Source organism: Ovis canadensis, chromosome 19, assembly GCF_042477335.2.
Source record: "Ovis canadensis isolate MfBH-ARS-UI-01 breed Bighorn chromosome 19, ARS-UI_OviCan_v2, whole genome shotgun sequence".
NCBI lineage: Eukaryota > Metazoa > Chordata > Mammalia > Artiodactyla > Bovidae > Ovis > Ovis canadensis.
In genome coordinates this window covers 62,189,066-62,211,878 of record NC_091263.1, presented here as the reverse complement: position 1 = coordinate 62,211,878, position 22,813 = coordinate 62,189,066, and the positions used below count along the sequence as shown (strand labels likewise).

General features: G+C 46.6%; 1 protein-coding gene across 5 annotated transcripts in view; it reads left to right on the top strand.

The window, feature by feature from the left end:
- The first annotated feature begins 640 nt into the window (after positions 1-640).
- Positions 641-22,813, top strand: part of CACNA1D (calcium voltage-gated channel subunit alpha1 D) — a 351,812-nt gene continuing 329,639 nt past the window's right edge. For 4 of the 5 annotated variants that reach the window (XM_069561588.1, XM_069561586.1, XM_069561589.1 and 1 more), the window contains exons 1-3: positions 650-1,170; positions 3,151-3,460; positions 7,179-7,284. In XM_069561588.1, the coding sequence (XP_069417689.1) occupies positions 1,104-1,170; positions 3,151-3,460; positions 7,179-7,284 (483 nt within the window). In that variant the 5' untranslated portion in view covers positions 650-1,103. Of the gene's footprint in view, positions 1,171-3,150; positions 3,461-7,178; positions 7,285-22,813 lie in introns of all 5 variants that reach the window. The other variant, XM_069561585.1, reaches the window with a different exon arrangement.

The window sequence follows — 22,813 nt, the reverse complement described above, 5'->3', positions numbered from 1 at the left end:
GGGCTTCAGCCCCGCCCCGGAGCGGTTTGGGAGCCGAGCAGAGCCCCTGGCCACCACCAGAGCAAAGACCTTCCGCCCGCACCTGTGTTCCCAGGGGGCGGGGCCTCCTCCAGGTGTGCTGCGGGGGAGGATGGAGCCGAGAGCTAAGGCCCGCCGCGGGAGCCTAAAGTCCCCCGGCCGCCCGCCCCGAAGAAATGCCAGTGGAGGAGCGGTTCATCCGCACCCGACCTCGGCGGGATCCGCGGGCTGTGCCCGCGCGATCGGGGATTGGTGGGGGGGAAGGGGAGAGCACGCCGCGGCACCGAGGGGGTTAAGCAGGCGGCCCGCCGCTGGAGCGCGCTTAACCCTTCGGCGCCCGCGGGTCAGCCGAGCCAGGCCGGCGGGCCCCGGAGTCCCACGCGGCGGCCACCTGCACCGCGCGGGCCGTGCGGGGCGAGCCGCGGGTCGGCCTCCGATCGCCGGGGCGCAGCGCAGCCCGTGGGAGGCCCGGGGCGGGCGGGGGGAGGGAGGGGGACGCGGCGGCGGGCGCGCAGCGTCGCCAGGGCGAAGCCGGCGTGCGGCGCGGCGCGGCGGGCGCGGAGTGAGCGAGCGAGCGCCTCCGTCCCCGGATGTGAGCTCCGGCTGCCCGCGGTCCCGAGCCAGCGGCGGCGCGGGCGGTGGTGGCGGCGGCGGGCACCGGGCACCGGGCACCGCGGCGGGCGAGCGGGCGGGCATGGGGGGCGCGCCGAGCGGCCCCGGCGGCCGGGCCGGCATCCCCATGGCGTCCCTCCGCTAGAGGGGGGGACCAAGCCAATTCTCCTTTGCAGCAAAAAAATTACCTGTATATATTATCAGGATAATATATACATCTGATCTTATTTTTTAGAAAAAGTTTATTTTGCTCCGATTTTGAAAAAGAGGGAGCGTGGGTGGCCAGCCGTTTTTTATAAATTATTCTTATTTTCTGTTATCTGTCCCTGTCTCTCCCCACCCCCTGCTGAAGCTTGACTAAGGGCAGGGACCGCGGCTCTTACCTATCGGTCACCCCCTTTACCCGTTCCTCCCCCGCCCCAACGCCTAGCACAGTGCCCTGCACACAGTAGGCGCTCAATAAATGTTCGTGGATGATGATGATGATGATGATGAAAAAAATGCAGCATCAACGGCAGCAGCAAGCGGACCACGCGAACGGTGAGCAGCCAGAGCCTGGGCACCCGCTGCCAAATCTCATCCTTGTCATGGTCCTCCTCTTTCCACCCCCTCTCCTTCTCACCCCCCCTCCTGTCTCTGATGCGCTGGTGGGTTGAGGGGGTAGGAGAGGATGCTTCTAGCTCGGTGTCGTCTACATAGAAAGGGGAGATGCGTGACAACCACTCCATTCTCCCCTTCAGGCCTTGAATGTCAGAGTTAATTCTGCATTTGTGGGGTGGGGGTGGTCGTGGGGTCCGTGGAGTACAGTGCCGCCGCCGGAGGGGCGGTGAGCCTAGGTGATTCGGGTTCAGTGTCCTCGGGCTCAACTTTCCTCCAACGCTCTTGAGCGATGGGAAGAGGGTGGCTCTGAGTCTTCAGCCCGAGCCCCCTTTCTAGCCTCTTCGCCTCCTTTCCCGCCCCCTGGTATATTAGGAAGAAGGTCTCTGGTGGCATCTGGAAAATTACAGGGTTGCCAGGTTTCACCCTTCTCGTCGGTGGGTGAAGCACTTTACTACCCTTGAGAGGGAGGCTGGGTCTCGGAATCGCTGGCCAGAGGGTCGGATGGAAAGTGTATTCCCGCTCCCAGCGCCGCTGTGCACACGTCGGTAACCTAGCAATGCCCGGGGAGTCACAGCCGCTGTGGGGTTCCCCTCCCTAGCCCGGCCCGGGCACCACGTGCAGTTACCACACTGCCGGCCGGCCGGCCGGCCGGGCTGGGTCGAAGGAAGGGGGTGCAGCTCCTGGCCAGCCCTCTTCACTTCTCCTTAGAGGTCGCTGGAGTCCCCACAGCTCTCTGTGGGCTCACAGCTTTCCCAATGAGCGCTCCCCAAGGTAAGACTTGGGACGACTCCTCCCCTGGTTCAGACCTCTGCTGCCCACTCCTGTGGATCCCTCTCAGGCTGCTAACCAGGCAGACCTGTGCTTGGCTCTGACTCTCCCTTGTGCTATTGACTTAGTAAGAATTGGTTTCACAAATGCCCATTCCTCTCGCTTTGACTTCTGTCTCAGTAAGGAGGTTGTGACCCAAGGCAGGCAGGTACCTGGGAGACCTGCCTGGATCCTGGCCTGACCCCAGGCTGGAGAGGGCTTTGCACATGAAGCCTCCTTGGGGTTCTATCCTGTGTGTACTTGGGTCCCAGTCTATGCTGAAATGGTTCCTGTTTAGGCCTTGAGGGCCCCTGACATAACTCAGCCTGTCTCTCCTAGGTGTAAGGATGCAGGCTGCCTGCCCTGTCTGTTTCTCTGGTTGCTGGTTTGGCTGCTGCGGCTGCAATTTAAAATGCAAAAAAGCCCTAAAGATGTTTTCTGTTTTCGGAAGCCTGTGGAGGAAATGAGTCCCAAGCATCATGAATTTTCATTTGCAGGAAGTGTCAGTGCATAATCTAGGTATTTGTTATGGGGCTCTTGGTATTGCCCTGGTGCCAGTGGTGCCAGTTTTTATTTTATTTTTCCCATGCTGAGAAAAATGCATTTGTGGCTGTAGAAAGATGTTGGAGTAACACCCTGAAAATGATTAAGACTATTGAATTATTGCCACTGCCTTTTTTTTTTTTTTGGTGATGGTAGTTATTTTGGAGGAAAGCTGTGGTATGTATCTGTTAACTCACTAGAGATACATGGGTTTTGAAAGTCAGAAAAGATGTGGAATATAAGTGGAAATGACCTCAGTTTGTCTGAAGGAATGCACTGAAAGACTTCTTGTGAAGACATGGATGTAGAGAGGTACTAACCCTTTGGGCGAAATGCAACGGTCGTGTGTTATTGACACTTTGGGCAGAGCTCAGGGACTGTTCTTGCTGCTCTGGCTGACCTAACCCTGCTTCTGAAAAATAGAATATGAGGTTTCCATTGCAAACTTGGGGATGATTTCCCTGCTCTTCTTGATGGGAAACCACTTCAGCTTTCTTCTGACACTGGATTCTCATTGTGTCATTGTTGTTTTTTTTTTTTTAATTTTTCTTTTTTTCTCCTTCTTCCCAGAGGTGAACTATGCAAGAGGCACCAGGCTCCCTCTTTCTGGTGAAGGACCAACTTCTCAGCCAAACAGCTCCAAGCAAACCGTCTTGTCTTGGCAAGCTGCAATCGACGCTGCTAGACAGGCCAAGGCTGCCCAAACTATGAGCACCTCCGCACCCCCACCTGTCGGATCTCTCTCCCAAAGAAAACGTCAGCAATACGCCAAGAGCAAAAAACAGGGTAACTCGTCCAACAGCCGACCTGCCCGTGCCCTTTTCTGTTTGTCTCTCAATAACCCCATCCGAAGAGCCTGCATTAGTATAGTGGAATGGAAGTATCCTTTTCTAGGGGAAGTGTTTCTCATTTTCTCTTTTACCATCTGCTCTTTAAAAGGATTTGTTGTCTGAAATGGCACTTAACAAAGTGATAGCACTTTGGAATGTGAGCAACAGAAGCTGTGTGTACAGGGTTTCATGGTATATAATTTCCTATCTCCTCTGGGTACAGAAGGGTATCTCTCTGGGTAAATTTAGGCTACTCTGTGTGTGTGTGTGTGTGTGTGTGTGTGTGTGTGTGTGTGTGTGTAGTGGGGGGGGGGCAGGGAATGACAGCCTGAAACTTAAATTAACCTTTGGTCATCTGACACTAGATGGGTAGTTTAAATGCACCTTTGTTTTTTGGCAGCGGTATGAATTGAACCTATAAGGTATGCTCCTTAAAACCAAAAAATAAAACTCTACTAGGAATAAATACATTTTTGACCTTTAGTGGAATCTTCTCATTCTGATGTTTGAAATTTGCTTTGGATACTCCAATTAATGCTAAGGTTGCTTGTAGGTCTGCCATTTGGTGAGTCTGATTGTTCAGGTAGCTACAAATATGAACATTTGCTTCACAGGGAGGGAACGATTTGGTCATCAATGCTATGATTTCCTGGAATTTCCTTTTGACAAGTTCCAAAACAGCATTTGAAATGTGAGCATGAGGGAGCCTGTGGAGGGAGAGGTTTGTGTGTGCCTCTTCTTCCAAAGCCTGCGTGAGTTAGCGCCCAGCCCTCTCCGCGGAGGAATTTGCAGTTGTTGCCTTTATAAAAAAAAATATTCTGTATCCTTGGACTGGAGTTACATTTCTGGGTTTCTCCTTTGTATTTTTAAACCTGAACTCCAAATGTCCCAGGCAGGTTACTAGGGCTCAGATCTTGGAAAACTGGGGTGCATTGCCTGCTCACCCCATCCCTTAACCTGGAGGCCAGGCTCCAGTTCCTGCCACCCATGAGAAAAGGTTGACTGAGGTCTTCTTTCTGAGCAAATAGCTTTCTAATTAGTCAGATGATTCACTGGTTTGGGTAAAGCACAGCATTTCCTTTTCCCAGAATTATATTCAGGGTCGACCAGGGCTCTTGAGCAGTTCCTAGGCTTGGGAAGGAGCATGGATGTAGGGCTTTCCCACTGAGCCCAGGTCGGGAGGCCATGCTCTAAAGAGAGGATACAGGCTCCTGGCGAGTGGAGCTGGAACCCCCTTATCATTTGAGTGCCTAGCGAGGCAGCCCTCTGTCTCAGCTGGCTGTTTTCTGTGCTCATGGAGAGTTAAAATGAGGTAACTGTCTGGAAAGGTTGTAGAGAGAGTAGCCCAGGGTAGGATTTGAGGGGTTTTCATGTGCGTTTCCTTTCCAGAACAGATGTCTCTTCTCCAGCGGGTGTCGCGGTGTCTCTCACATGGCTGGGGTAGTGTGGATGTGTTTTTCTCTATAGGTTCTTTTTGAGTCTGAAGACTGAACACTTGTGTCGGCCCAGGAGGGAGGGGGATCCACAGGGAGGGGGTGTCCCTCGGAGGAGGGGTGGTCTCTCAGGGGCATGGCAGGAGCACTTAGTCAGATCATACTTAGTCACAAAGGTCTCCTCCCCCTCAGGTTGGGTTGACGTGACTTTGAGTAAGCAGAGACCTCTCAGTGGGGTCATTAATTTCATGCGGAGTGAGGTGGGAGGCCTGGTGCTGTTTCTCTTTGTGCTCCGTAATTTGTATATAGTAATTTATGTGAACGGAGTGAACTCCTGGATGGTGCTGCTGACTCCCTTTCCCACACCGCCAGACACGTATGTGCAGGAATTAAGGGCTGTGGCTGCCAGCGCAGGGAGAAGCCGCCTTGCAGATGGGAAGCGTTTACAGAATAGATTCTGAAATGATATGAGATGTGTTGTTTTCAGTTGACAGTTTCCTTTAAGTTCTGGGAGGAGGGCATAGACAGCCTTCTAAAATCAGCTGTGCCAGGCTCTGTCAGCACTGGGTGAATGAGTTTTTTGAACCTGCTGTTTGTTTATACATGCAGGCAAGGCAGTATGTCCTGCACTTGGGGGAACAAGGAAGGGAGATTTAGGATCAGCCTCATCTATTTCTCTGATGCTCTGTTCTGCTTGGCTTGTCAGAATCTTGTGGCAGAAGGAGAGGATTTAGCATTACCTGCAATCTGAAACTTTTTTCACCGTGATGAAAAAAGTAGTCTTTGGTTTTCCTAAATAGCATCAGTACTTCTCTGATTTGCTGGTTTATCATTTAGGTATCGGGAAATTTAAAAGGCAGATGGTGATGTGGGAGATGGGAGAGGCAGTGAGTGTGTTTCCATATAGGATGGGTTTGGGGCAATTGACTTTTTCAGTTTTAGAAGGAATTGCCAAAAGGAAAGATGAAAAGGAGTTTCTGAAGTCTTTTTAAAGTAGATTGCCTTAAAGTTGGATCCCTACATAAGAGATTTTGTAATACTAGGTGAGTTAAAAGAATAACTATGAGGGAAGGAAAAGTGTCTTGAAAATTAAGCCCATCAAATTAGTAAGGGAATAACATCATTCACATCCATGTTTCAGTGAGTGTTAAAGTTCTTCAAAAGGCTGAGGTTTCGTGAAATGCAATGGAACAGAGACATGAGGGCTCTTTATTTCCTTCAGCATCTTTGGATTTTCCAGAAGGAAGTCAGGGTGAATGCAGAAGATCTGTGCACATCCTCCAAGCTTTAGGACTTGGAGGTGTTTAGTGAAACTGTGGCTTTGCCTTTAGTGGATGACTGTTTGGGAGAAACAGTGTTGTACAACCAAGCCTGGAGTTAGAGATTAGATTGGTGCTTGTGAAACCTTGCATTTGGAAAGGCTGAAAACCAAGAGAGGAAAAACAGTCATTTTTGGCAGATGTCAAATTTTGTATTGCCGGTTTTGACAGTGTCTCTTAATAACACCAGAATGTTTAAGCAAGTATCTGTTGAGGCTGCTCACAGAGTGATTCTTCCAGACAGACCCCTGAGATTTAGAAATGTTAAATCGAACTCTGAAAGTGTCTGGTGCTGATTTCTTATGGCCTTGTATTTGATTTGTTTATGAATTGAACACAATAACAACACATTATAAATGGAGCTGCAGTCCAGCTCTAATCTGAAACAGTGGTAACTGCTGATTAGTAAGGAGAGCAGAGGAGGGAGATGAAGCCTGACTCGCTTGTTAAGGGTTGGAATAGCTATGAGACAGTCGCAGGTGGTTTGGAAAAGGTCCTCGGTGACTTGTCCTATTCTAGTCCAGACAGGAGATCCAGGTGGGCCTGGCCAAGAAGAGCCACCAAGAAAATGGCTTTAGCACATGGTGGCTAGGGATTTGTGAAAGAGCTTTATCTCATGATGATTTTTCTTTTCTACAACAGCCAGGAATTTAGCTTTCTAAGGCCCTTGTTGCTGTGAAAACGACACGAAGCAGAAACCTGGTTCACACAGTGCCCTAATTGGATGGACTTTTAGGTTTTGATATAGAATGTCCAACAGAAGGATGAGTGTAATGTAATCCTTGCTGCAGAAGAAAAGGACTCGTGGAGAAGTCATTTGATAGGAAGATCTGCTGTGAGTTGACCACTGATGATTACTGCTGCTGGAAACCTCATCGTTACAGCAGTCATTTGAATAAGGATTTGTGTGTAAGACTGTCATTTAAAAAGCAGTTCAAGATGGTGTGATTGAGAGTGTGATGAGAGAGATGGTGTATGTTGGCATGACATGTATATACCTTAACAAAAACTTTCAGACCATTTGACATATTTATATTATTGGCTATTTTTGCCAATTGTGTGGCCTTAGCTATTTACATCCCATTCCCTGAAGATGATTCTAATTCAACAAATCATAACTTGGTAAGTGTCCTTAGAATTGCTGCTTGTCTTGATGTGTGCTTGTCATTGACCTCAGTACTGAAGTTGGCAGCTGGCTTTCTGGGTGGTTGAAATTTACAATGATGTATGTGATGTTTCACAGAGTTTTGCAGCCGTGTTTTTTTTTTTTTCCTTTTGAGCTGTATTCTCAAATTTATACTGAATGAATGAAGTGTTTAAAGTCATGAATTTTGTATAAATAGATGTGAAACTTTTCATGGAAGAGGTTTGTAGCAGATTTAAAAATAACTTTTCTCTACATGTAGACTTTTTTTGGTTTTACCATTCTCTTCCTAGTAACGTTAGCTTTTTTTCCTTAATCTAGTGTTATTTGGGAGTTTGGGGTACTTTGGTCAATTTTTCTGGTAAGCAGAGAGTTATCACGTAAATTTTGTACATCAGCTATTGTTGCAGAAGTAGAACACGACAAAACTAATCATCACAGAACATAATTCTGAGAATAATATAATAGAGTGTCTAAGTTCCTCCTGTTAGTCCGATGACATGCTCCAGGATAAAATGATTCTATAGTGAAATAAATTGGGATACTTCCATATACTTTATTGCTCTCTTAAAGATTTATCGTGCACATTAACTCAGTAAAAGCTCCAGGAAAGTCTGTAGTTAAAAAACCAGTTTCATTTTGTTTAACTCAGCTTAGTCCCTAAAAGTAATTGGTCATGGATTCTTTAAACATTTTTTTGGCAGCGTGCATCACAGTGTTTCATGGAACTTCCTTTGGGAAAGGTTGATATAGTTAAAAAAAAAAAAGCACTGAGGAGCGCTGAAATGGGACTAGGAATTGTCCCACTGGGCTGTCAACTGGCTGTATTTCGGGGCGTTTCCCAGATCCTTTCTGCATTGCTGTTGACCCACCTGTCAACTCAGGGGACTGGATGAGAAGATCGCCAAGGTTGTTTCTACCTCTGACATCCTGTAATCTTGCCTTGATGATTCAGAATTCAGGATTTTTCTGGTGCTGTGGCATCCTCTTTGCTAGGATCAGTCCTTCATGACCGGAGCCCATGCAGAAATAAGGTGAATGAGGGCCTGGTCCCGGATAACAGCAATTCTCTCTCCTGCTTTGCTTTTCCCTCTTTCAGCTGGTTCCATTTGTTTTTGGTTTCTTATGTTGAAGCTGTATTTTAATAGGTCTGAATGTTCTTAGCTGCATGTGGTAAAGGTAGAACTGGGGGGGGAGAGCTCTCCCAGGGTCTGGAGACGGTGATGGTATGCTCTTACAACTTTAGACTTCATGGTTTACGTACGGGATTTCATGCTGCATCTGTAATGTGCAGCGTATTTTATATGTAGTGTGATGCCCCTTCATCTTTGGGCTTTTGTAGTCTGATGTGTAGAGAATTTTAAAAAATTATGGATATTGCTACTGCAAGTACAACTGGAAATGGGAGTTGGGTATACAGATAAAGACTGACTGTTAGTATATATTTATACTGTGTTAGAGATGATTTGTGTGACTCTGGGTATTTTAAATAGCTTCTGATTTGGTTGTAGACATGTGCCTTTAGACAGTCATTTCAAAGGAGAAGCAGAAGTAGTGAAAAGCCCCCATCAGTGGGGCTAGATCATCAGTCTAGGCCACAGATGGTGTCAGCCTTGTTACCAAATTTAACAACGTGGATGGTGACCCAGTTTGTTGCTTTTTGTAGCTCAAGAGAACATGATTAAACAAACTTAGAAAATAAATACCTTTCAGAAAGGCAGATTAATTCAGATCAATGGAATAATTAATGTAGCTGCATGTATAAGTCAATTGATATTCCGATATTTTTTTCCCCCAGGGAAATTCAGGGCACTAATATAAGAAGTGTCAGACCATTTGGATTTCTGAGCTAATAACTGAGAGAATAAATATAGGAAATAAATAAACTATAGGAAGTGAATAAATCTCTCTTCCTAACCCCTGCAGTCCCTCCCCAGTGGATCTTTTCTTGACAGTTCTTAAACAGTGGGCTTTGAGGGTGGGAGGGGGCAGGGTATTAGTTTGGCAAGCCTTTTTAAAAAACCAACATATATTTCTTTGACCTCTTAATATTCTAAAGCTTAGAGCATTCTAGTTTGTGTCTTCGTTTACTTGGCTGGTCACATGGCCGGATGAGTTTAATCTCTGCCTAACTCTTTAAATATCTCTTTTCCCACTGTGGGAAGGGAAAACTCTGTGGATTTCCCCCTGACTCTCAGCAAGGTCCCATGCCATGTCAGTCTTCCTGCCAGGGAGCAAGTTTTTTTTTTTTTTTTAATACATTTGACCCCATTTGTACCAAAGTGATTGCTCTATTTTTGGGATTGGTTTAGAGGCAGCTGAACGAAGCTTATTTTTCATCTGTAGTAAATACCTTTCAATGAATGTGAATGGCAAAACAAAGGGCAGAGACCCATACAGATTGCAAAGCTGTACGTGTCAGGGAGCTGGTGGTTTCCTTTGCCTGCAAGCTCTGGTGGGCATGTGGCTGTTGAGCACTTAGAGTACAATTCAGGGCCAGTTTTGAGGAAGATGTTTCTGCCTGTTGCAGGTAGTTTGTCATGAAGCTATTATTTTCGTTGCCTAAGAAATGCGGCCATCACCCTTGGTCCAGTGTGCGTTTGGCCTGGGTTGCACGTCACTGAGCCAGCTTTGGGCACTTGAGATTACCTTGGGGGCAGCAAGTTTTCCCAGGGGTAGTTTTTATAAAAATATATATATATGTAAACAGTCTCAAGTTTCTGTGCAGCTTTCCTTTGTGGACTTGCAGGGACCCATAGAGGCTGCAGCCATGGAAACGGTGCAACTCAGTTCCCACAGCCATCTCCCTCCTAGATCAGTCAGTCGCAGGGGTTCTTCAGTTCCACTTATTGAAAGCGTATATCATTCATTTAATTTTCTTCTTAGCATGGGGCGGTGGGGGGGGGGGAGGGCGGAGAGCACTTCTTTATGGAGTGTCAGAGTGGGGACAATCACAATTCCTGTACTTCACTGTGGTGGAAAATGCTTTATTTGGCTTTCTGAACTTCAGTTTCTCATAAGCAACTGACTGAAGCCTCAGCCTGGGCATCCTGTACCTGGAACTCCCATCCCACCCCCAGGCTCTGCAGCGCTAAACAGTCTCAAATTAGACCCTTCCACAGAGGGGCACCGAGCTTCCTCAGTGTCTGCAGCCATGGAGTCGGGGGGGGGCGGTGCCCATGGCCCCCACCACCCTGGCCTTTCACCAGGTGCACAAAAAAATGCTTGTGAAACTCAAAGAGATGGTTTTAAGTCTTTGACTCCCTTTGAGCCCCTTTTCATCTTGTCTTTGTGTGTGTTTTTTAAAAAAATATGTATTTAATTAATTTATTCATTTGACTGCATTGGGTCTTGCTTGTGGCATGTGGAATCTAGTTCCTTGACCAAGGATCCAACCTGGGCCCCCTGCATAGAGTCTTAGCCACTGGACCAGCTCAGAAGTCCCACCTTTATGTTTTTAGGTTGCAGACACTGGGCATCTGTAAAGTCCCCCGCGTCTTCCCCTTCCTCTCCACTTGCTTTGTGGTCGGGTGGCGCGAACCTGAGGTTTCAGGGGCAACCTGCTCTCCGAAGGAAGTCCAAGTCCTCCTTGGTCTGCCTGACCCTTTCTGGTTGACTCTCTGTGCCTTTCCTTCATGCCCCCCACCCCACCCCATTCTATTCATCCACCAGCCTTTCCTAAACACCCCTCTCTGCTCTGGTCCACCTCCTGGCCTTTTCTCCATCTGAAATACCTCTCCCCCCGCCCCAACCCTTCATCGTCATCACTGTCCTTAGGAAGAATCTCGAAAGGACCTGTGAAGTCTTATCTGAACCTGATTAGAAGTAACACTTTTATCTGAACTGCTCTCCTGGCACTTTGCATATGAAACACTCCATATTTTAGTTATTTATGTGCACATCTTATCTTTATCTTATCAAGCCTCTTCAGAATACAATTCTTAGTGAATCCTTTTGGAACCCCAACAGCACGGAGCCCAACCGTGTGTACATGATGTTCATAAACGCGGGTTGTTGAGGACCACTGAATGACCACTCTCAGGAGAAGCTCCTCACCCTTCAGTCTTTCCTCTGAACTCAGGATTTGCTCAGGTGGCAGGCCTCTCCGTGGACGCCTCTGAAATCCTTGGTTGGGGGTGGGTGGCAAGTTCCAAGTGTTTACTCCTGAAGAGCTGAGGGTCTTCTGACCCTGCTTCTTATGTCCCTGTGGCTGAAGGTGCCGTTGGAGCTGGGTTTCCCTACTGAGCATTTCTGTAGGTTTTGTGCTCCAGCTCCAGGGCTAGTAGTAGCAGGGTGCTGGGAGACTCCCTGTGAAGCAGTGCCGCCTGGGGATTCTTGCAGTGAGACCTGATGCTTTACGAGGGCCAGGAATGGTGGGGGACAACCTACTTTGATTGCAGTCTGTCCTCCATGGCTGAGATCCCCACACCGTGTTTCCTGGGTTTAAAAAGCAAGTTCATTGGCTCTGCATGCTCCAGGGTTTAGCATCTCACATAGTGAATGGTGTGAATTGAATCGAAATACCTGAGACACAGTGTCATCACTTGGCTCCCTGGGCTTTGCCTAGAAGGTTGGCTTTTAGTTCCATACCTCATCTCTGTGTCTTTCTGTTTGAACTGTGTGTATTTCTTCGTGCCTTTAGATTCTGGTTTTTTTTTTTTTAAGGATTGCTCCTGTGTTGCCCTCACTTCAGCCTTCTCTGGTCCTTGTCCCCACCTTCTACCCCACCAGTCTGTGTAAATAGTACTTGCTTTCCTCTTTGCAGACATTCACCCCTTTTCACTTTATTCTGTAACTACTGTGGGATGTCGCTTGGTGTGTGGAGTGCAGTTCTGTATATGGTCTCTGGGCTCTGACAGCCTGGCTCTTTGGATGGTGAGCTAACTGACTTTGAATGAATGTAGCACATGCTGAGGCTGGAGTCTGGTTGATCTCTGTGGTGTTGTGAGCTTCACTCTGCGTAGGGGCACAGTAGGCACATGAGGAAATGCATGTGAAATGAGTAGGTCCATAAATGAAAGACTGTTCAGGGCTCCATGACATGTCCTTTATAGATTAGTAGTTAATTTTCAACAATTGGCTAATGATTAATGTTTGCCTGAGAGGCTGACTTTCATTGTCCAGTATTAATGACAATCTCAGGAAATACCTGTCCGAGTTTGCCTTAAATTTCAGGGTTGTATATTTCTTGGCAAATTTAGCTCTTTATATTTGAAGCAGGAGAGAAGTAAGACACGTGCTTAATACTTTTTGAATCCCTGCATCATAAGCCGGCTTCTGTGCTCAGCATTGTGTGTGAACCATGTGTGAGTGGTTGTACTTGTGTGTGTATGTGTGTTTGTGAGACATTTTGTTTGAAGGTTGGTGGAGGGAGGGCAGCAAAATGACCAGATTGAATAGACTTGTGTAGTAACATTTAATCCAGATTTGGTTTCCTGATCTTGATGGTGAATCCATTTATGTCTTGCACAAGTTATAGCATCTCTTTTGTCATCTTAACCTCACGTTGACAAAACACAAGTTACCCAGATTGACCTTTTATTGAAGAGATTTTGAGTATCAGCAGTTTTTCAGAAATCAGATCCAAGTCTTAAAGGATTCAGATTTACTTCTATTAAAGTTCCTTAAGAAGAATTCCCAAAGGATTCTTTAAGGATTGTTAAAAAATGAATCTCATTGTTTCATAGACACACCTCAAACACTGGAACTTCTCTGCTTAGACCCTTCAAAAATGAGCCTATCTTAGAGACTTCCTTGGTGGTCCAGTGGTTAAGACTTTGCCTTAAAGCAGAGGCCGCAGGTTTGATCCCTGGTCAGGAAACTTAAGATCCCCCATGCCTTGTGGCCAAAAAAGATCAAAACATAAAATGGGAGGAATATTGTAACGAATTCACTAAAGACTTTGAAAATGGTCCATACCAAAAGACTCTTAAAAAAACAAAATGTATTTTAAAAAAATGAGCCTGTTTTGGAATGAGGATATATTGGTGTATTGGCCAGAACTTGTTGGATTACCAGTTGCAGAACCATAAATTGGCTTAGTTGGGGAAAAAGAAGTACTTATGTGTTTGTAATTTATTAACTGAGCTAACTGAAAAGTCCAAAGGGTGTAAACTGTTATCAGACACAGCTGGAAAGGGGGCTTAAAAGAGGGTCTCAGGATCCCACCCTGCACCACAGCACCCCTGTCCCCCAGGCACAGTCTGACTCGCCTCCAGCAGCTCCCCCTTACACACCACCTGAAACGTGCATCTTATAAGCCCACTTCAGGGAGGGTCTTTGGGGTCCCTCCCTGGGAGATGCATTCCTTCTTTAACCTCAGTTCAAGTTCAGTATTTTAAAAATGACGTGTGAGAAACAGAAGACCCATGTAGCAGATTCATGGGTAGCTTCTTTTTCTAACCTGTCTGTAAAACATGAGAGGGACTTGCTATGGAAGTACTTGCCCAGCAGTAGAGGTGGGTGTCCTTGCCCCGTGGGGTGGCAGTGGGGCTTGGCAGGTCATTCTGGGATAGACTTGAGGCTCCTGTCGTGCTCCCAGTCCTGGGGCCCCTGCCATCAGCCCTGTAGCATATGTCCCCAAGACCTGTTCTGCCCATGTGTTCGAAATAGGAAAGTGCCAGAAGGTGTCTTCCCTTTTTAATTCAGGTGAGATTGGGATTCTCGCAGCTAGGGTTCTTGTGGACAGTGATGTGCTTGACTGGGCAGGCAGACTGGCCCTGGGAGGTGGGGAGGAGGACACAGTGAGAAAAGCTAAAGATGGGGTTGGAAGAGGAAGTGTCTGAGTGAGGACCCGTCCTCTCTGTGTGTGCATGAGGGCTGGGGCAGAGTGTGGTGGGTAGATAGACAGATGGCTGTTTTTCTGACATGCACCTTGTAGCATGAAGAGTTCTCTTGGAGATTTTTAACTAAGCAGGGCCCCAGACACTGTCCAGGCTGGGGAAAATGACTTTCTTCTCCAGAACCACAAAGCAGTTACTTCTGCTAATTTCTTTTCCTCCTCCCTACTGGTTGATGGGTACATTTAGAAATCACCTGTTGAAATTTTTGAATGACTGAATGTGAGGGTCAGGCTGAAGGGAATTGGGGGACCGACATGAGGGAGGGAAGGCCAGCTGCAACCTTCTCAGGAGAGATGCGGCTAACAGGTGGACCCCACCTGGGAAGGAAGGAGAGGGTATCTTTGGTCAGCTTGGCCTGGGGATGCAGAGCAGGCTGGCTGTGAGGTTCATGATTTCCCGGCCGTGGTCATCTTCTGAGGGGCCCACCCTGCCTCCCTTCCTTGCATCTGTGGGGAGGTCTAGCACGGTGTACTCACAGACACTTTTGTAGTGTGTAAGGACTCTTGTTTATAAGACAGGAAGTCGAGGCACCATTATTCAGCAAATATTTATTGAGACCTGCTCTGCAACGCATATCAGACTCAGGGGTCCAGACTTGTAGCTGGTGCTGTGGTGGGCTTCCTGTTCCAGGTCACCCTTTCATGAGGAAAACGTGGGGTCAGAGAAAGGCTTTCTTTGTTTTTCATATTTTGTGTTCTTATAGTAAATCATCATTCAAATTTATAGAAATAATTTATATAAGTAATACACACATATGTTCTTCTAAACTATTAAAACAATGCAGATAAAATGACTGTATTGTTTTGCCTATCCAGCTCCTTCTAATTACAAGAATCAGTTTCATAATGGTTTTTTTTTTTTTAAACTATGTCTGTATGTGTATAACATCTGTGTGTTTTGAAATAGGCATCTATGCAGTTTGGGTATTTAAAAACTTTACACAAGTGGAAGGAGACTGTGTGCATTGTAAAGCTTATATTTTTGCTCCCTTAATGTGTCTTACAGATCTTTCCATATCTGTGTGTAGAAATCTGACAACTCCTTAGCTGCCATAAAATATTCCATGTATGTGCCATAGTTTATTTAGTTGTTCTCTTTCTGGTGAGCAGTTAGGTTCCTAAAGTTTTGCTGTTTGAAACAATGCTGCCTTGAACATCCTTGTATGTGCTCTTTATGTGTACAAGTAAACATTTCTCTGGGATAAGTACTTAGAAGTAAACTCTCTGGGTGGGAGGACAGTGTGTTTCAATTCCATACTTCCTGCTGCATTGGCTTCCACTAAGCCCCTATCGATTTACACTCCCACCCCCGCAGCTCCTTGAAATCAGTCGTCCTTTGATGAGTGCCCTCATTTGTTCCTTATCTCAGGCCATGGGAAAGGAAATCTTAGTGGCTTGGAGAGAGTACAGCCTCTTTCTTGGATGTCTGGTAGACACCCAGAACATCTGGTTAGAGCAGAGTCCTGGAACCCTGAGCACCAGACTTGTCATCTCTTTTGAACCACTGACTGAGATGAAAGGCATCAAGGCTGCTTATTCTTTCCCTTGCTTTGGGTGCCATGCACTTGGGGACCGGGATTCTTTCAAGGGAAACATTCATTTCGGGTAGCTGACAGATAAGTAAGACCCTAATGCAAAACGGACTCTTTTTTCTTTAGTTTTGCAGTGTTTGCTTACTACAGTTGAGTTCTAAGGCAAATACTTCCTTCATATTCCTTTTAGTTGTGGAAGAAAAATATCTCACTTGGTATGTTTCTGCTATTTTGTGTTCCTTGATTATTAATTATGCTATTTTCACACACAGTAGAACCTTGCTATTATTATGGTATTTATTACAGGATTTGTCCCCCTTTCTACTTCCAAAAGCTCTGATGTGGCTTAGAAAATGGAAGCTGATGAAAGATGGGGCAGCCAGGAATACAAACCAAAAGCAGATCTGCCCAGGTTGCACAAGGCTAACCGTTTGCAAACACCTGAGTACCGAACTGGCCATTAGGCTTTGCAGCAGTGGTGGCAAAAGGAAACACTTCTGACTTACAGGGTTTTTTATCCTCTCAACAATGGAAAGCAGCCTCATTCATTGTGAGAGGCACTTTCTAGGAAGGAGATCCAAGCAGGAATCTACGGCATGGGTCCTTGTACAAGGTACTGTTAGGGTGCGGAGAGCTGCGTCTTTGCTGTGCTTTTGTTAACGAGAAATAAATGCCCTGCAAGCAGATGGTCTCTGGATTCAGAGCTCCTAAAGGGTTAGGGCACAGCATTAAACTGGCCTACCAGAGGCACTTCTGTATTCTATAACAGTTTTGCTTTTTGGTGATGTAAATTACTACAGAACTAAAAACTGGGACGATTAAAGAAAGAGTAGTTTAAAATAACTATCATTTAATCATATATAAAGTCCTTTTTGGAGCATTTGTTATGTGTAAAATACAGTCCATTAAACATACTCACTGCCTTTACTTAATTTAAGCCTGAGTACAACAGGATAATATGAATTAATGCAAAGAACCACTCCCAAACCCTCCTTTTGGAAGAGCTGTGGTTTTATTATTTTACTCTAATGTGTACTAAAGAAGTGACCAATATTTAAAAAGGAAGACATCCTTGAATGTTCTTCAGTAAATAGATAACAGTGGGGTATAATGAAACATTGTTTAAATGATTCCTTTTAAATTGTGCAAAAGCAGCTTGAATGAGTAAATGGTTAAAATGATGCCCTTTTATACCAGTAATTAGTCCCTTAGTCCTTTTTCTTTTTTAAGATAATGCAAAAGTGTGCTTCTTTTTGGGAATTCACAAATTCTGAATTATTGAAATATAAATTAATAGTGAATCTATCTAAAGCTCTCTTCAGAATTTTTATCTGGTGGGACTGAAATTAAACATGAAAGGTTCTAAATTAGAATATGGGGAAGTGGTGATACACAGCAAGAATATGGTAAAAGAGAGGTGTTTAAGGAATCTTGTTTTTTAGAAAGCCCTGTGGAGTTGGGACTAGTTTGATTGGGGCTGAGAAAGCTTTGGTGCTATTTTAGGTCGGTCAGCTGAATGAGCTAACTGATAATCTTAAAGACAGGGGATGGGGGGGTGGGGAACAGTAGATTAGATGCTGGGTTTGATTTACTCTGGGTGGTACTGACTGTGAATCACAGACCCTGTGAGGCTGGGATTGGGCAGGACCCCAGAGACCTTCAGATGGAGGTATTCCTCCTCCAGACCCAGCAGTTGACTTGCTCAGGGTCGCAGTGACAGAGGAGCCAAGTGGGGTCTGTCTCCGGGTCTGTTTCCTTCCCACCCTCTCCGTTACAACCATGAATCCAGGTTGAAATCAGGCATTTCCCATCTGACTGGCAGGTCTGAGGATGCCAGGGGCGCTTGTGACATCTGGAAAATCAGATGACAAAAGAATGTCTCCAGAGCAAGCTGGGCATTCAGCCGACTTTGTGCTATCTCAATTTTTTTATCTCCTCGATTTTTTTTGATTTTGTCTTCCATAAGATAGTTTTGATTGTCCCTCCCTCACCTTTTTTACTTCATTAATTATTCTTTTACTTGCTTCATGCCTATTAACACACAGGAATCATTTTGCCATAGATGGCTTCATCATTTTAGGGAAAGAGGGCAGTGGCCAGTGGGTGTGGGACGGCAGGTAGGGATCAGGGGGCCAGTTGACAAATACAGGGGTGGGGGGTGTTGCTCGTCGGTCATCTGGGTCTGGGTGGCTGGCCTATCTTGTCTTCTTGACCATAACTGAAGGCACAGAGCTCATGGCTGACATGTACTGATCTAGGTGTGCATTGTATGTGTAATCTCCTTAGTTCTCCTTTAATCCTCACCGTGAAGCCATGAGGAAGAGACTGCTGAGAGCCTCATTTCACAGGTGAGGAAAAACGGCTGGGAGTGGTGAAGCTGCTTACACCAGGCCCCGAGGCCTCCTAATTGGCAGGGCCTGAGTCTGCATCCGGGCTTTCTGCCTCCTAATTGGCAGGGCCTGGGTCTACATCCGGGCCTTTTGCCGCCGCAGCCCGCGCTCCAGCACAGGCAGTGCCCGCGAGCCGGGCCTCATAGGCCGCTGGCGCCTAAACTCCGGGCAGCGTGACGCCGGGACCTCCAGGTGGGTCTCTGCGTGGGCTTCCAGGCCCTGGTTTTGGTTCGGGCCTGGGTTCGGGGACTGGCCCAGAAACTCCTTCCAGAGGAAGCATTCCCGCCGCCCAGAGCCCTTGCCAGGTCGGGTGGGGCTGTGGCTGGAGAGAGTCAGGGTGGCCCTCTGATCATCTGAGGCGCCTTGTGAACCCAGTTAAAATGGGACTTGGAGGAGTTTTAGTTTTAGTTTGGGCATTGTGTCGATTTTATTGCATTTTCACTCCTTGAAAAGCGTTACTCAAGAAGGGAAAGTGTGAGGGCTCTTGGGCATGGGTCGGTGGTAAGAGTGAGCAGTCAGGGCTGTGGTCCCATTGCTGCTCTTCCTTGCCCGGTCCCTTCCTTTTCTGTAAAAGAGGAGATTAGGCGGCTGGCAGGGTGAGCGGAGCCCTGACACGGGGAGACATGGAGTCATGGGCTCACTGTTGCCAGCACGGCTGCGTCCTTGAGCCTGCCGCAGCTCAAGGCAGGGAGGTAGGGGTTGCTGTCCTCCGCTTTCCAGGTGAGGAACCTGGGTTCGGGAAGACGGGCCGCTGCCTCCTGCCCGTGAGGGAGCAAGAGAATGGGCATCGGGTGAGGGTGGGACCCCCTCCAGCCATGTCAGGTTTCCCAGACGGTTCGCTGGGTCAGGGATTTGCTTTCGAAGTCATTTTACAGAACATGTTTTCAGCGGACAGACCCATTCCTTCTGTCCGATGAAGAGCCTGAGACGTAGCAGACAGACAGGGTGCTGGAGGGGCCTGGTGTCATTAACAGGAAGCTACCCGCCCGTTACAGGAGGCCGTGGACCTGGACTGCACCCCATCTTCGCTTAGACAGTGGTCAGGGCTGTTGCTTTGCCCTCTGGATACCAAGGAAAGAAATGGGCTGAGTTAAATGATCAGGACCTGGTTCCCACTGATGGGAAACCTGAAGCCCCCCTCCCCCCACCCCCCCCTTCAGGTTATTGGTGAGGCAATACAGAACAATCCAGAGCTCAGCCTCTTTCGAGACTTGGCTGTGTCCTTGCCTGCATGCTTCCATGTGGACTTGTGAGTCCACGTGACCAGCTGTGTCTTGTTCCTGCTTGGCCCAGGTGGGAGACCCTGGCTCTGTCTGGATTTAAATGTTACTCAGAAGAGGAGAGAAAACAAGTGTTAAGGTGCAGAACAGGGACCCTGGGATTTTTGTTTCTCTTTTCCTCAGTGTGGCCCAGTTGGTGGAGGTTGGTGGGCAGCGTGCCCCTTCCCTTCTCTTTGAGTTATGAGGGTTGGGGTCAGGGGAGGCCTTGCTGCTGCTCCTGGACGCCATCTGAGCAACCATTGAGGCTTGGAGGTCCTGACCGTGGGTCTTGACTCTTTTCCGTCCCAGTGGTTTGTGAGCTGAAGCTGGGAGCTTTTCCCTGGGAGCTTCACAGAGTCACCCCTGGTGGGTGCAGCCTGTTCCCTGAGCCATATACTTGTGTGTGTTTGGTCTTATGCTGTTTTCTTATTTCCAACGAGAGTGTGAACTTGTTGTGGGCAGGGGACCCAGCCTGCCCTTGTTTGCCGCCTCCTCGGCTCCTGGCACGAGGTGTTTGTAAATAGTGGACCAGTTAGTGAAGCATCACTCTGTCTGTGTCAGCTGCTCTGAGGTTGCCTTATTGCTTTGACACTTTTCTTAATGTGGCCCAATGGTCTCTCTTTGCAAGCTGGGAACAGAACTTTGGGGAGAGGGACAGAGCAGTGGAGGGGACCCACAGAAGGACAGAGAGGCAGAGATGGAGATAGGGGAGAAGGAGAGAGACGGGAGGGGTGGGAGAAAGGGAGATATTCCCTTTGGGACAGAATGTGATTGTTTAACTAAAACAGCAAAACCTACAAAACCAAAACACAGGGCTCTCTTCAAAGCAGTTGTTCTGAGGCTGCGCCCTTGTCCCAGTGATGCAGAAACGCTTGTATTCAGAATTGCTTTCAAAGCCAATTTCTACTTTTCATTTTGCTTTTGTTTCTGGCAAAAAGTGGGGGTGAACCAGGTTGATCACTGACCTTATTCACTAGCCTTTTCCTAGAGATTCTGGGTATTTCTGAGAAAATAAAATCTGTCTTCAAAGAGCGCCACATTCTCTTGTCTGTGAAGCTCTCAAGAGGAGGCTGTCCTGGGCTCTGGAGAAGGTCGCACTGGGAGCTGCTACGAGGGGTGGCGGTATTCCCAGCACCACATCGCCCACTTCCCAAGCTTCCTCCTTTGAAGGGAACAACACTTGTTTATGTGATTCTGGTGTGTTGATTAAACAGAACAGCCTTCCTACTTTGCAGTCACACTTCCATAAGTCTACAGTACCATCTGGTGCCAAGAATCCATCCCCCTAGACTTTCCTCTTTAGCCACTGGCCCCAGGAACACCGTCAGATGAGGTATTTCACTCTCAGCTATAGCCTGGCTTTTAAAGGCCTTCCTTGTCCCTGGCACGACAGACTTTCATGTTATCCCAGAATCAGGGGACTCAGATGTGGGCTTCTCAGAAGTGGGGATAGCTGCCCCACCCTGACTAGGACTTGGGGGTCTTGTGAACTGTATCATTCACAGCTGTCATGTTGGTAATTTACACAAATAGAATTCCTTCAGTTCCCAGGAGGGCTCCTTGGGCTTGACTTAGAATATGTGAGTTTCTGCAGTTTTTCTTTCCTTGCCTTTAAAAAAAATTGCACTTTTGATCCTAGTTAGGTTAGACTTTTTCATCTTAGCAACGGCAGAAAGAGCTCCACCCTTGCTGTGTGTGAAGTGTGCGAGACGACACAGGCTGCTTTAAAAATAGCCTCTCGTTTATAAGTGTGGTGTCTTCAACTTAAGTCGTGCTCTGTGCAGGTTCAGAAGGTCACCACTGGCACTTGTTGGGACCTGGGGGAAGTAGCAATTAATTGGTCTCCACTAAGTAGATGGGATGAAGGCATGCACATTTTTTTTTTAACAGCCTTATTGAGATATAATTTACATACTGTACAATTCACCATTTTAAATTATATAATTCAGTGGTTTTATTATATTCAGAGTCATGTAACCATCATCAAGATCAATCTTAAAACATTTTCGTCACCTGAAAACAAACCCCATACACATTAGCCATCACTCCCTGTTTCCCTCCAGCCCTCCCTCCCTTCCCCAGCCCTAGGGAACCACTAATCTGCTTTCTATCTCTACGGAGTATCCTATTTTTGACATTTTATATCAACTAAATTATATAATATGTGTTCTATCAAGTCTGGCTTCTTTCATTTAGTATACTGGTTTCAAGATTCATTCATATTGTGGCCTGTATCTGCGCTTAATTTCTTTTGTGCCTGAATAGTATTCCGTTGTATACATATGTCGCATTTTCTGTGTCCTTTCCTCAATTGGTAGACATTTAGATTGTTTCCATCTTTTGGACTGTGATGTTATGAATGCTGCTTTGAACACTCATGTACAACTTTCTGTATGAACTTACATTCTTAATTCTCTTGAGTATACATACCTAGGAGTAGAATTTGCTGGGACATATGGTCATATGGTAACTTTAACATTTTGAGGAACTGTCCGACTGTCGGCCAAAGCAGCTGCACCGTTGACATTCCCATTAGCATTGTACCAACGTTCCAGTTTCGGCACATCTTTCCTGACACCTGTTAATGTATATCTGCTTGGTTCTAGCATCTTTAGGATGTGAAGTAATATCTCATTATAGATTTGTAATTTTTATGACTAGTGATGTTGAGCTGCTTTCCTTGTGCTTATTAGTCATTTGTATGTATTCTTTAGAGACAAGCATATTCAGATATCTTGCCCACTTAAAAAATTGAGTTTTTTAAATTATTGACTTTTTTGTAAGAATGTAAAGTTCCAAAGAATAGCAAGAAGGGATAAGAAAGCCTTCTTCAGTGATCAGTGCAAAGAAATAGAGGAAAAGAACAGAATGGGAAAGACTAGAGATCTCTTCAAGAAAATTAGAGATACCAAGGGAACATTTCATGCAAAGATGGGCTCGATAAAGGACAGAAATGGTATGGACCTAACAGAAGCAGAAGATATTAAGAAGAGGTGGCAAGAATGTGTGTGGTGTTAGAACTGTACAAAAAAGATCTTCATGACCCGGATAATCATGACGGTGTGATCACTCATCTAGAGCCAGACATCCTGGAATGTGAAGTCAGGTGGGCCTTAGAATGCATCACTACGAACAAAGCTAGTGGAGGTGATGGAATTCCAGTTGAGCTATTTCAAATCCTGGAAGATGATGCTGTGAAAGTGCTGCACACAATATGCCAGCAAATTTGGAAAACTCAGCAGTGGCCACAAGACTGGAAAAGGTCATTTTTCATTCCAATTCCAAAGAAAGGCAATGCCAAAGAATGCTCAAACTACCGCACAATTGCACTCATCTCACATGCTAGTAAAGTAATGCTCAAAATTCTCCAAGCCAGGCTTCAGCAACACGTGAACTTTGAACTTTCTGATGCTCAAGCTGGTTTTAGAAAAGGCAGAGGAACCAGAGATCAAATTGCCAACATCTGCTGGATCATGGAAAAAGCA